The sequence below is a fragment of the Mytilus californianus genome, unplaced genomic scaffold (genome assembly GCF_021869535.1).
Source record: "Mytilus californianus isolate M0D057914Y unplaced genomic scaffold, xbMytCali1.0.p SCAF_5, whole genome shotgun sequence".
In the NCBI taxonomy this organism is placed as follows: domain Eukaryota; kingdom Metazoa; phylum Mollusca; class Bivalvia; order Mytilida; family Mytilidae; genus Mytilus; species Mytilus californianus.
Genome location: NW_026262701.1, coordinates 112,106,852 through 112,121,959, shown reverse-complemented (window position 1 = coordinate 112,121,959; position 15,108 = coordinate 112,106,852). Strand labels below are relative to the sequence as shown.

The 15,108-nt window shown below is 31.7% G+C and overlaps 1 protein-coding gene across 1 annotated transcript; it reads left to right on the top strand.

The window, feature by feature from the left end:
• The first annotated feature begins 418 nt into the window (after window positions 1–418).
• On the top strand, window positions 419–10,977 carry LOC127702874 (protocadherin-23-like). The gene is made up of 11 exons (XM_052207177.1): window positions 419–566; window positions 3,109–3,242; window positions 3,845–4,016; window positions 4,818–4,951; window positions 5,554–5,725; window positions 6,517–6,650; window positions 7,553–7,724; window positions 8,516–8,649; window positions 9,291–9,462; window positions 10,014–10,147; window positions 10,801–10,977. Exons 2-11 carry the CDS (start codon window positions 3,171–3,173, stop codon window positions 10,975–10,977), a joined length of 1,473 nt encoding a protein of 490 aa, XP_052063137.1. The 5' UTR covers window positions 419–566; window positions 3,109–3,170.
• Window positions 10,978–15,108: the final 4,131 nt, after the last annotated feature.

Below are 15,108 nucleotides of genomic sequence, written 5' to 3'. Positions count from 1 at the left end.
ATTCTTTATAAGAAATACAAATTTAACTTGCTCTTCATCAGAAATGCTTGAACTCAACAGTTATGATAGTACATTTAAAGCTGTATACACTAGAGAACATAAAAACAACAAAACCCAACAATAGGTAAAGTTGTATAATTAAGCTTCTACTTTTGTTTTGGAAAAAGAAAATTAACGGAAAAATGTATTTAAATATGCATCAAAATTATTTCCAATAATTAATTTGCATATCCTAAATGATAACAGAACTCAAAAGTCACTTGAGAACTAATAGTTATTCAGCGTTGTCTATAGTGTCGACTTTGCAAAATTCTTGGAAGTTATTTTGGGACAATTTACTAAATTGAATTTCGGCGAAAACGTTGCTGACATATATTGTGATTGCTAATTTCAGGCACCAGTTATCAATAACCTGCCAGATTCTGTAAGTTTGTTGGAGGACGTGAACACAAATACATTATTACATACATTGAATGTGACGGATATCGAGGGAGACAACATAACATGTCTACTGAACTCGAACAGCTCATTATTTGAAGTGACTTTGATTCCACCATCAAATACAGGTTAGATGCATTTTTAATGTTTTGTAAACAATGATATTTCTTTATGCTTATTGACATTTTATTTAGAAAAAAGAGCATGAATAGACAAAACTCTATATCCTTCCGAGGATACACATCTAATGCAAGTTCTTTGAAATCACAAATTGAGGAATAATTGGTATATTGTAGGGGTGAAAAGTTATCTTACGGACTAAAGTTCTTAGATATTTAATGAGTGACATGAAGTAAAAATGTTGATAGAGACATATGCATTTTTGTATACCTGATAATTGAGCAGACTATTAACATTTAAACTATTGCTATGCTCTCGATGTGAACCGATTAGATGTATTTTTCTATATACACACCAAGAAGAGCGAAGACTTATCGGTCCAGAGACAGAGAAATGTACCTGATGGCTTACAGGTATTCCTAGTAGATGTTTCTTTGAAAACTAAAATTTCAGCTTGATATGTCTATTAAATTCCGAGGCCATAATCATATCGTATTGATATGTTCGCGTCCAGAATAGTATGTTATTATTATGTTATTGATGCTGGACGTTTTAAGTCCATTTTATCTTATATCATATTTATCTTATATTATATTTATTAAATGTTGATTATCTTACATGACAGAGAGAAAACACATTTACATTCACTATACGGATAGAATGATAAAAACAGTCTATTTCAGACTGTCTAAATATGAAGAAAACAAGGAAAATTATACTTTCAGTTGCATATACGGATGATTTTATGATAGATAAACAATAAATTAACATTTTCAATACCTTCGTGTAAAATTTTGTAGAATATGGGATCTATCTAAAAGGTGGAACAAATATTGATTATGACATAACTCATTCATACTCGATGACTGTAGAATGTAGCGACAAAAGACGAAATGATACTGGAAATTATACAGTTAATTTGATAAGAAATTCAGTAAGTTTATCCATAATATAATGAATATAAAGATCAAGGTCATTTTACAAACAGTTTGCACTTTATATTCTGTATTAAATCTTAAACAGTTTCACGTACAGCTTGAACGAAACCTACGCAGAATGTTAATTAACACGTTTTGGAGCAAAACAGTTTTTTTTAATACTTCCAGTACTTGCCAAGGAAAAGGGGGATACGTGAAAATTCATAATTGCTATACACATTCTTTATAAGAAATACAAATTTAACTTGCTACGTTCGTTGTGTAATATGTGATTGCTTTTCATCAGAAAAGCTTAAACACAACAGTTAGGATAGTACATTAAGAGCTGTATACACTAGAGAACATAAAAACAACAAAACCCAACAATAGATAAAGTTGTATAATTAAACTTCTACTTTTGTTTTGGAAAAAGAAAATTAACAGAAAAATGTATTAAAATATGCATCAAAATTATTTCCAATAATTAATTTGCATATCCTAAATGATAACAGAACTCGAAAGTCACTTGAGAACTAAAAGCTATTCAGCGTTGTCTATAGTGTCGACTTTGCAAAATTCTTGGAAGTTATTTTGGGACAATTTACTAAATTCAATTTCGGCGAAAACGTTGCTGACATATATTGTGATTGCTAATTTCAGGCACCAGTTATCAATAGCCTGCCAGATTCTGTAAGTTTGTTGGAGGACGTGAACACAAATACATTATTACATACATTGAATGTGACGGATATCGAGGGAGACAACATAACATGTCTACTGAACTCGAACAGCTCATTATTTGAAGTGACTTTGATTACACCATCAAATACAGGTTAGATGCATTTTTAATGTTTTGTAAACAATGATATTTCTTTATGCTTATTGACATTTTATTTAGAAACAAAGAGCATGCATAGACAAAACTCTATATCCTTCCGAGGATACACACCTACCGGGGTAATGCAAGTTCTTTGAGATCACAAACTGAGGAATTATTGGTACATTGCAGGGGTGAAAAGTTATCTTACTGACTAAAGTGCTTAAATATTTAATGAGTGACATGAAGTAAAAATGTTGATAGAGACATATGCATTTTTGTATACCTGATAATTGAGCAGACTATAAACATTTAAACTATTGCTATGCTCTCGATGTGAACCGATCAGATGTATTTTTCTATATACACACCAAGAAGAGCGAAGACTTGTCGGTCCAGGGTCAGAGAAATGTACCCGATGTCTTACATGTATTCCTAGTAGATGTTTCCTTACAAACTAAAATTTCAGCTTGATATGTCTATTAAATTCCGAGGCCATAATCATATCGTATTGATATGTTCGCGTCCAGAATAGTATGTTATTATTATGCTATTGATGCTGGACGTTTTAAGTCCATTTTATCTTATATTATAACTATCTTATATTATATTTATTAAATGTTGATTATCTTGAATGACAGAGAGAAAACACATTTACATTCACTATACGTATAGAATGATAAAAACAGTCTATTTCAGACTGTCTAAATATGAAGAAAACAAGGAAAATTATACTTTCAGTTGCATATGCGGATGATTTTATGATAGATAAACAATAAATTAACATTTTCAATACCTTCGTGTAAAATTTTGTAGAATATGGGATCTATCTAAAAGGTGGAACAAATCTTGATTATGACATAACTCATTCATACTCGATGACTGTAGAATGTAGCGACAAAAGACGAAATGATACTGGAAATTATACAGTTAATTTGATAAGAAATTCAGTAAGTTTATCCATAATATATGAATATAAAGATCAAGGTGTTTTCACTTTATATTCTGTATTAAATCTTAAACAGTTTCACGTACAGCTTGAACGAAACCTACGCAGAATGTTAAACAACACGTTTTGGAGCAAAACAGTTTTTTTTAATACTTCCAGTACTTGCCAAGGAAAAAGAGGATACGTGAAAATTCATAATTGCTATACACATTCTTTATAATAAATACAAATTTAACTTGCTCTTAATCAGAAAAGCTTAAACTCAACAGTTAGGATAGTACATTTAGAGCTGTATACACTAGAGAACATAAAAACAAGAAAACCCAACAATAGGTAAAGTTGTATAAATAAACTTCTACTTTTGTTTTGGAAAAAGAAAATTAACGGAAAAATGTATTAAAATATGCATCAAAATTATTTCCAATAATTAATTTGTATATCCTAAATGATAACAGAAATCGAAAGTCACTTGATAACTAAAAGCTATTCAGCGTTGTCTATAGTGTCGACTTTGCAAAATTCTTGGAAGTTATTTTGGGACAATTTACTAAATTCAATTTCGGCGAAAACGTTGCTGACATATATTGTGATTGCTAATTTCAGGCACCAGTTATCAATAGCCTGCCAGATTCTGTAAGTTTGTTGGAGGACGTGAACACAAATACATTATTACATACATTGAATGTGACGGATATCGAGGGAGACAACATAACATGTCTACTGAACTCGAACAGCTCATTATTTGAAGTGACTTTGATTCCACCATCAAATACAGGTTAGATGCATTTTTAATGTTTTGTAAACAATGATATTTCTTTATGCTTATTGACATTTTATTTAGAAACAAAGAGCATGCATAGACAAAACTCTATATCCTTCCGAGGATACACACCTACCGGGGTAATGCAAGTTCTTTGAGATCACAAACTGAGGAATTATTGGTACATTGCAGGGGTGAAAAGTTATCTTACTGACTAAAGTGCTTAAATATTTAATGAGTGACATGAAGTAAAAATGTTGATAGAGACATATGCATTTTTGTATACCTGATAATTGAGCAGACTATAAACATTTAAACTATTGCTATGCTCTCGATGTGAACCGATCAGATGTATTTTTCTATATACACACCAAGAAGAGCGAAGACTTGTCGGTCCAGGGTCAGAGAAATGTACCCGATGTCTTACATGTATTCCTAGTAGATGTTTCCTTACAAACTAAAATTTCAGCTTGATATGTCTATTAAATTCCGAGGCCATAATCATATCGTATTGATATGTTCGCGTCCAGAATAGTATGTTATTATTATGCTATTGATGCTGGACGTTTTAAGTCCATTTTATCTTATATTATAACTATCTTATATTATATTTATTAAATGTTGATTATCTTCAATGACAGAGAGAAAACACATTTACATTCACTATACGTATAGAATGATAAAAACAGTCTATTTCAGACTGTCTAAATATGAAGAAAACAAGGAAAATTATACTTTCAGTTGCATATGCGGATGATTTTATGATAGATAAACAATAAATTAACATTTTCAATACCTTCGTGTAAAATTTTGTAGAATATGGGATCTATCTAAAAGGTGGAACAAATCTTGATTATGACATAACTCATTCATACTCGATGACTGTAGAATGTAGCGACAAAAGACGAAATGATACTGGAAATTATACAGTTAATTTGATAAGAAATTCAGTAAGTTTATCCATAATATATGAATATAAAGATCAAGGTGTTTTCACTTTATATTCTGTATTAAATCTTAAACAGTTTCACGTACAGCTTGAACGAAACCTACGCAGAATGTTAAACAACACGTTTTGGAGCAAAACAGTTTTTTTTAATACTTCCAGTACTTGCCAAGGAAAAAGAGGATACGTGAAAATTCATAATTGCTATACACATTCTTTATAATAAATACAAATTTAACTTGCTCTTAATCAGAAAAGCTTAAACTCAACAGTTAGGATAGTACATTTAGAGCTGTATACACTAGAGAACATAAAAACAAGAAAACCCAACAATAGGTAAAGTTGTATAAATAAACTTCTACTTTTGTTTTGGAAAAAGAAAATTAACGGAAAAATGTATTAAAATATGCATCAAAATTATTTCCAATAATTAATTTGTATATCCTAAATGATAACAGAAATCGAAAGTCACTTGATAACTAAAAGCTATTCAGCGTTGTCTATAGTGTCGACTTTGCAAAATTCTTGGAAGTTATTTTGGGACAATTTACTAAATTCAATTTCGGCGAAAACGTTGCTGACATATATTGTGATTGCTAATTTCAGGCACCAGTTATCAATAGCCTGCCAGATTCTGTAAGTTTGTTGGAGGACGTGAACACAAATACATTATTACATACATTGAATGTGACGGATATCGAGGGAGACAACATAACATGTCTACTGAACTCGAACAGCTCATTATTTGAAGTGACTTTGATTCCACCATCAAATACAGGTTAGATGCATTTTTAATGTTTTGTAAACAATGATATTTATTTATGCTTATTGACATTTTATTTAGAAACAAAGAGCATGCATAGACAAAACTCTATATCCTTCCGAGGATACATACCTAATGCAAGTTCTTTGAGATCACAAACTGAGGAATTATTGGTACATTGCAGGGGTGATAAGTTATCTTACGGACTAAAGTGCTTAGATATTTAATGAGTGACATGAAGTAAAAATGTTGATAGAGACATGCATTTTTGTATACCTGATAATTGAGCAGACTATAAACATTTAAACTATTGCTATGCTCTCGATGTGAACCGATTAGATGTATTTTTCTATATACACACCAAAAAGAGCGAAGACTTGTCGGTCCAGGGTCAGAGAAATGTACCCGATGTCTTACATGTATTCTTAGTAGATGTTTCCTTGCAAACTAAAATTTCAGCTTGATATGTCTATTAAATTCCGAGGCCATAATCATATCGTATTGATATGTTCGCGTCCAGAATAGTATGTTATTATTATGTTATCGATGCTGGACGTTTTAAGTCCATTTTATCTTATATTATATTTATCTTGTATTATATTTATTAAATGTTGATTATCTTGAATGACAGAGAGAAAACACATTTACATTCACTATACGTATAGAATGATAAAAACAGTCTATTTCAGACTGTTTAAATATGAAGAAAACAAGGAAAATTATACTTTCAGTTGCATATGCGGATGATTTTATGATAGATAAACAATAAATTAACATTTTCAATACCTTCGTGTAAAATTTTGTAGAATATGGGATCTATCTAAAAGGTGGAACACATCTTGATTATGACATAACTCATTCATACTCGATGACTGTAGAATGTAGCGACAAAAGACGAAATGATACTGGAAATTATACAGTTAATTTGATAAGAAATTCAGTAAGTTTATTCATAATATATGAATATAAAGATCAAGGTCATTTTACAAACAGTTTGTACTTTATATTCTGTATTAAATCTTAAACAGTTTCACGTACAGCTTGAACGAAACCTACGCAGAATGTTAAACAAAACGTTTTGGAGCAAAACAGTTTTTAAAACTTCCAGTACTTGCCAAGAAAAAAGAGGATACGTGAAATTCATAATTGCTATACACATTCTTTATAAGAAATATAAATTTAACTTGCTACGTTCGTTGTGTAATATGTGATTGCTCTTCATCAGAAAAGCTTAAACTCAACAGTTATGATAGTACATTTAGAGGTGTATACACTAGAGAACATAAAAACAACAAACCCCAACAATAGGTACAGTTGTATAATTAAGCTTCTTCTTTTGTTTTGGAAAAAGAAAATTAACGGAAAAATGTATTTAAATATGCATCAAAATTATTTCCAATAATTAATTTGCATATCCTAAATGATAACAGAACTTGATTTGATTGATTGATTTTTGGTGTTTAAACACCACTTTTAAGCACCGCTTTTTGGCTATTTCGTGGCGGCCAGTTTTTATTGGTGGAGGAAGCCGGAGTGCCCGGAGAAAACCCCCGACCTTCGATAGGAAAACTGACAATCCTAGTCAATTAAGATTGGAGTCGAGTGCACCCGCACGAACGGGGTTTGAACTCACAACCTCAGTGTTGACTGGCTAGTGATTACAGTAGTAACTACTTAGACCACTCGGCCACCGAGTCCCCGAAAGTCACTTGAGAACTAAAAGCTATTCAGCGTTGTCTATAGTGGCGACATTGCAAAATTCTTGGAAGTTATTTTGGGATAATTTACTGAATTCAATTCGGCAAAAACGTTGCTGACATATATTGTGATTGCTGATTTCAGGCACCAGTTATCAATAGCCTGCCAGATTCTGTAAGTTTGTTGGAGGACGTGAACACAAATACATTATTACATACATTGAATGTGACGGATATCGAGGGAGACAACATAACATGTCTACTGAACTCGAACAGCTCATTATTTGAAGTGACTTTGATTACACCATCAAATACAGGTTAGATGCATTTTTAATGTTTTGTAAACAATGATATTTATTTATGCTTATTGACATTTTATTTAGAAACAAAGAGCATGCATAGACAAAACTCTATATCCTTCCGAGGATACATACCTAATGCAAGTTCTTTGAGATCACAAACTGAGGAATTATTGGTACATTGCAGGGGTGATAAGTTATCTTACGGACTAAAGTGCTTAGATATTTAATGAGTGACATGAAGTAAAAATGTTGATAGAGACATGCATTTTTGTATACCTGATAATTGAGCAGACTATGAACATTTAAACTATTGCTATGCTCTCGATGTGAACCGATTAGATGTATTTTTCTATATACACACCAAAAAGAGCGAAGACTTGTCGGTCCAGGGTCAGAGAAATGTACCCGATGTCTTACATGTATTCTTAGTAGATGTTTCCTTGCAAACTAAAATTTCAGCTTGATATGTCTATTAAATTCCGAGGCCATAATCATATCGTATTGATATGTTCGCGTCCAGAATAGTATGTTATTATTATGTTATCGATGCTGGACGTTTTAAGTCCATTTTATCTTATATTATATTTATCTTGTATTATATTTATTAAATGTTGATTATCTTGAATGACAGAGAGAAAACACATTTACATTCACTATACGTATAGAATGATAAAAACAGTCTATTTCAGACTGTTTAAATATGAAGAAAACAAGGAAAATTATACTTTCAGTTGCATATGCGGATGATTTTATGATAGATAAACAATAAATTAACATTTTCAATACCTTCGTGTAAAATTTTGTAGAATATGGGATCTATCTAAAAGGTGGAACACATCTTGATTATGACATAACTCATTCATACTCGATGACTGTAGAATGTAGCGACAAAAGACGAAATGATACTGGAAATTATACAGTTAATTTGATAAGAAATTCAGTAAGTTTATTCATAATATATGAATATAAAGATCAAGGTCATTTTACAAACAGTTTGTACTTTATATTCTGTATTAAATCTTAAACAGTTTTACGTACAGCTTGAACGAAACCTACGCAGAATGTTCAACAAAACGTTTTTGAGCAAAAACATGTTTTTAATACTTCCAGTACTTGCCAAGGAAAAAGAGGATACGTGAAAATTCATAACTGCTATACACATTCTTTATAAGAAATACAAATTTAACTTGCTACGTTCGTTGTGTAATATGTGATTGCTCTTCATCAGAAAAGCTTGCACTCAACAGTTAGGATAGTACATTTAGAGCTGTATACACTAGAGAACATAAAAACAACAAACCCCAACACTAGGTAAAGTTGTATAATTAAGCTTCTACTTTTGTTTTGGAAAAAGAAAATTAACGGAAAAATGTATTTGAATATGCATCAATATTATGTCCAATAATTAATTTGCATATCCTAAATGATAACAGAACTCGAAAGTCACTTGAGAACTAAAAGCTATTCAGCGTTGTCTATAGTGTCGACTTTGCAAAATTATTGGAAGTTATTTTGGGACAATTTACTAAATTCAATTTCGGCGAAAACGTTGCTGACATATATTATGATTGCTAATTTCAGGCACCAGTTATCAATAGCCTGCCAGATTCTGTAAGTTTGTTGGAGGACGTGAACACAAATACATTATTACATACATTGAATGTGACGGATATCGAGGGAGACAACATAACATGTCTACTGAACTCGAACAGCTCATTATTTGAAGTGACTTTGATTCCACCATCAAATACAGGTTAGATGAAATGTTAATACATTGTTAAACAGTGATGATTCTTTATGCTTATTGATATTTTATTAAGATGCAGCTACAAAATGAGCATAAAGAATTCGCCAGGTGATATCCTTTCCATTACATCAAATCTAATTTGTTCTTTACAACAAATATATTACCCGATGGCTAACATGTTTTCCCATCGGTTGTTTCTTTGTAAACTATCACTGTAGAAAAATTCCCACTTCATGATTTTGGTCTATTTTAAGCAGAGGCCATAAATATATCGTATGGATTCAATCGCGTTCAGAATAGCACATTAATTGCTGCTTGACGTTAAACATTCGTTTTATATTACATTATATATATTAAAGTGTTGATTTTCGTCAATGGCAGAGAGGAACACACTTTTATATTCCTAATAAATATTATATGATAATTAATTACCTATTGAAGACCGTCCTAAATGTAGAAAACAAGAAAAAGTATACTTTTACTTCCATATGTGGATGAGATTGTGATAGATATACACAACATTAATATGTTCAATACCTTAGTGTACAATTTTGTAGAGTATGGGATCTATCTAAAAGGTGGAACAAATCTTAATTACGACATGACACCTTTATATTCGATGACTGTAGAATGTAGCGATACAAGACGAAATGATACTGGACATTTTATGGTTAATCTAATAAGAAATTCAGTAAGTGTTTATAGAATTTTTAGATATGAAGATCAAGAAAACGTTACAAAAGTTTTGCAGTTTATATTCTGTTATCAATTTTTGGACAGTCTCATGTACTAGTATTGGATGAACAAGACGTTCTCGGAGTGTTAAACAAATATTTCGGAGCATACATCAAATCTTTCAATACTTCATATGCTTCTCCAGTAGAAGGAGAATACGTAAAGTTCATAAATGCTAACATTCTTTTATTGTAAATGAAAAATATTAACGTGCTACTTTCATTGAGTAATATATGATCGCTCTTCAGCAGAAAAGCTAATGCCCAAGATAAAGGACCTTATAGGTAGACGTGTGTAAACTAGAGAAGGTACAATTCAACAATGACCAACAAGAAAGCTTTAACCTTTTTTAAAGAAGATACAATGAAAGAAAAACTGTATTTAAAAATGCAGTACCAATTATTACAATACTTAATTACCATATTCTAAATAATAACAGAACTTCAAGACCAAAAGCGATATAGCTTTGCACTTACTTTTACCCCTGTGCAATTCTCAAAAAACGAAAATCTTATGTATCGTTATTTTGGGCCATTTTATTTATTTAAAATTAGTCGAAAAAGTGAGTTGGAAATTTCATTCAATATATATTCTGATCGATAATTTCAGGCACCTGTTATCAATAGCCTGCCAGGTTCTGTAAGTTTGTTGGAGGACGTGAACACGAATACATTATTACATACACTGAATGTGACGGATATCGAGGGAGACAACATAACATGTGTACTGAACCCGAACAGCTCATTATTTGAAGTGTCTTTGATTCCACCATCAAATATAGGTTAGATGTATTTTTGATGTATTGGTAAATAATGATATTTCTGTATGCTTACTCATATTTTATCTAGTTGCACGTAAACAAGGAATACGAAAAATTAGCCTGTTTAATCCTTTCTAATACTTCAGATATATTATCATTCTTTAAAATTACAAACAGTAATATTCGTGATGCATTTCATGGGCGAAATCTAATATAACGAAACTAAGCGCTGTCACTCTTATGCCTATACATTTTTGTAAACCATATAATTGCGCAAACTATACATAATCATATGCCATCTATGACAACTCGATATACTGTTGTCGATGCAGTATACTTGATTTGGTTAGGTGTAGGGTTGTAATGCCGGTCGATTCTAATTAAAATAATGAACAAAATATGCACAACGCATAACTGGTTGGTCTTGGGTCAGAAAAGGTGTCCCGTTGGCAACATGTATTTCCTACTGGACGTTTCCTTGTAAACTAGCACTTAAACATTGCAGTTTCATGTCGTCACTCTGTTAAAGCAAATGCAATAATCATATTGTATTGATATGATATGATCCCGTTATAATTTCTTCTAGACGTTAAACATGCATTTTATCTTACATTATACTTATAAAGTGTTATTTATCATCAAGGACAGTGGGAATACACTTTTATATTCCCAATTCCTATAGTTTGATAATACACAATCTATTTAAGACCGTCCAAAAATGAAGGAATAAAGGAAACGTATACTTATATTAAAATAATTATTTGAATGAGTACTATTTGATAGATTTACAATACATTAACATGTTCAATACTTTCGTGTACAATTTTGTAGAATATGGGATCTATATAAAAGGTGGAACAAATCTTAATTATGACATAATCCCGTTATACACGATGGCTGTGGAATGTAGCGATGTAAGACGTAATAATACGGGGTATTTTACAGTAACTTTGATTAGAAACATGGTAAGTTCTTGTTAGCTGCATTGAATAGAGAAAAAACAATGTCTTGCTTTTTGGAAGACATTTAACAAAAGCGATACACTAAAAAAAATAATGGATTTCATTTGATGGATACAGATTGCTGTTTTACCCTCACACAAAGCATGGCAGTTTGCATAGTTATTTCTGTTTGAAGAGATGATTTATTATTTTGATTTATTAAATAATTTGTTGAAATGTACATTACTACTGAAGTTGCGTTTTTAAATTTTCTTAGTCGAATGCTCAATATTTTTTAAATGCATCACATAAAGTTAGTTACCTACGGTTGTCTGAATGGTAAAACAAATAGTTAGCTGCATTTAAAAATGTGACAATAGAAATAAATAACGTTTGATGTAAAGAACATACAACCAAAAATGTGAATTTCACTTTATATTCAACCTCAGATCTGACTTGAAGGTTCTACAGATAATATTTAACGAAGTTAAATCTTACGAAGGTTTACCACAACTAGAAGTATGTATACTTACTTTCGATCTGTACCTTTTGATTACCAATGATTTATGTCGATTTGAACTTATTTCAGGCACCTGTTATTAATAGCCTGCCAGATTCTGTAAGTATGTTTGAGGACGTGAACACGAATACATTATTACATACACTGAATGTGACAGATATCGAGGGAGACAACTTAACATGTGTACTGAACACAAACAGCTCCTTATTTGAAGTGTCTTTGATTCCACATTTAAATATAGGTAAGCGGATTTAAAACGTAGTTTATGGTATTATTGTTGCATTATTATGAGGCTGATTACGGTGATGTTTTTCCTTTTACATTTTTATTATGAAATCTACATTCAACCATCTTATTTTCTGCTGGTTATTATTAGATGTAGGAGTTTTAGATTAAGGAATGAAACTTCCTCCTTAATCGCTTTGCTTCCTTGTCTGCCAGGTAAGGCTTTACTTATGTCCATTTTTCTTTTATCAGCTCTCAAAGTTTAGTATCAGGGTTTCTATTACTTGGCTTCTATCATCTCGAAAGAAACATTAATTGTCGAAAGGCACATTTGGTGCAGTAAAATAAATTAAGACCGTTGCATTGTAAAAGTATTTCTAAAGTGGCATTTTTAAGTCAGAAGAAATACTCACCAATTTATATCACTGAAAAGCACATTTATTCATATAAAAATAAGGAGATGTGATAAGATGGGATAGGAGACAACTATTCATCATAAACCAAATGAAAATGATTAGCAACTATAGGTCAAACGTTAGATAGAACAAATGCAACGTGTACAATATAGAATGCAATATAATTAATGAAAGACTCTAACAATTAATGGGAAATATACACTTATTGATTGTATTATGTATATTTCACATGTGTAGCTTTGTTTATCGCACAACGTAGGCCGAAAAGTTATACATGGACATCCGAATATACCCAAATAATTATGGTCATCTTCATTGAAATCTCCGAATTGATTTATCAAGATGAGCAAGATTTAGGAATCATGCAAAACAAAGTTAAAGCAGTTTTAATTAAATATGGCAAAGGGACGATATGTCTCGAACTCAGCATAAAACAGTTTTCAAATCTATTGAGAGAGATATTTATATATGTAGGACTCGGAGGTGCGATGGGGACGCTGAAGTGAGATGGTCACGCTGAAGTGCGATGGTCTGTTCGCTGAAGTGAGATGGTCTATTTTTGACCTTCGTTACAGTTTCATACTAAAAAAAATCGTTCTCAATAAATTTTCTTTGTGTGGACTTCATTATGCGTGAACAGTTTATCTTTATTTGTTCCTCTCAACTGAGAATTCTATAAGTGTTATAGTAATCTCAGCTCTCAGCACTCAAAAGTTCCACGTTTACCATAATAGCATAATACAGAGAGTCTGTCTGCGGACTCATATGTAGTAAGAGAATTCCAAGTTCCATCGTACGTAAAAAAACAAAACTTCTAAAGATTTAGATTTAGTATACTGCTATTCGAAATTCATAAATCGATTGAGAAAAAAACAAATCCGGGTTACAAACTAAAACTGAAGGAAACACATCAAATATAAGAGGAGAACAACTACACAACAGAAACACAACACTTAAATGCAAAACACACAGAAACGAACAATAATATAACAATGGCCATTTTCCTGACTTGGTACAGGACATTTTAAGAAAAAATGGTAGGTTGAACCTGGTTTTGTGGCTAGCCAAACGTCCCGCTTTTATGGCAATGTTAAATATAACATTAAAATGACAAGATTACACGACAGGACTACAATACAAATAAGTAGGAGTACATACAGGACAGAGACACACACAAATAATAGCTATCAAAAGGTACCAGGCTTATAATTTAATACGTCAGACGCGCGTTTCGTCTACATAAGACCCATCAGTGACGCTCAGATCAAAAAAGTTCGAAAGCCAAAACAAGTACAAAGTTGAAGAGCATTGAGAACCAAAAGTTCCAAAAAGTTGTGCCAAATACGGCTTAGGTTATATGCCTGGGATAAGAAAATCCTTAGTATTTACAATAATTCATACTTTTGCAAACAGTAAATTTACAATAGATATACATGTTAACACCGAAGTGGTGACTTACTACAGAATAAAAACGTTGAACGTTGGCTTATTTTTGTCCAAAGTAAACTTCAACGTTACAATTATGACTGGAAAAGTAATGACTTTTTATCATGACTGTTTTAAATCAAACGGTTCTCGATGATGTACTTAATAAACACGAAAAGCTGCTTTTAACAAAAAAAATTTACTTCTTTATTGACATGAAAACATAAAAAAAACCATTCAAAATATAGTTAATGTTATCCATCGCACTTCAGCGTATCCACCATCGCACTTCGGCGTAGCTATCAACAAGATAGCGTCACAATGCGACCATCGCACTTCAGCGTGATCAAAAACGCACTTCAGCGTCCAACCTTCGCACTTCAGCGTGACCATCGCAGTTCGGAGTACCATCGCTGTTCAGAGTCCTACATATATATTGTCTATAAACTAATTCTGTCATTGCAATACATTTCCTTTCTTTATTTTTAGAATATGGGATTTATCTAACGGGAGGAACAATTCTTGATTATGATTCAATCCCTTCATATTCACTTACAGTACAATGCAGTGATTTAAGACGTCAAAACACTGAAAATTTTACAGTAAATTTAGTACGAAACGAGGTAGGAA

Coding starts and splice junctions, on each gene's coding strand:
- LOC127702874 (XM_052207177.1), top strand. CDS start 3,171: ATGACTGTAGAATGTAGCGACAAAAGACGAAATGATACTGGAAATTAT. Junction 4,017..4,817: donor GATTCCACCATCAAATACAG/GTTAGATGCATT, acceptor AAAATTTTGTAG/AATATGGGATCTATCTAAAA. Junction 4,952..5,553: donor TTAATTTGATAAGAAATTCA/GTAAGTTTATCC, acceptor TGCTAATTTCAG/GCACCAGTTATCAATAGCCT.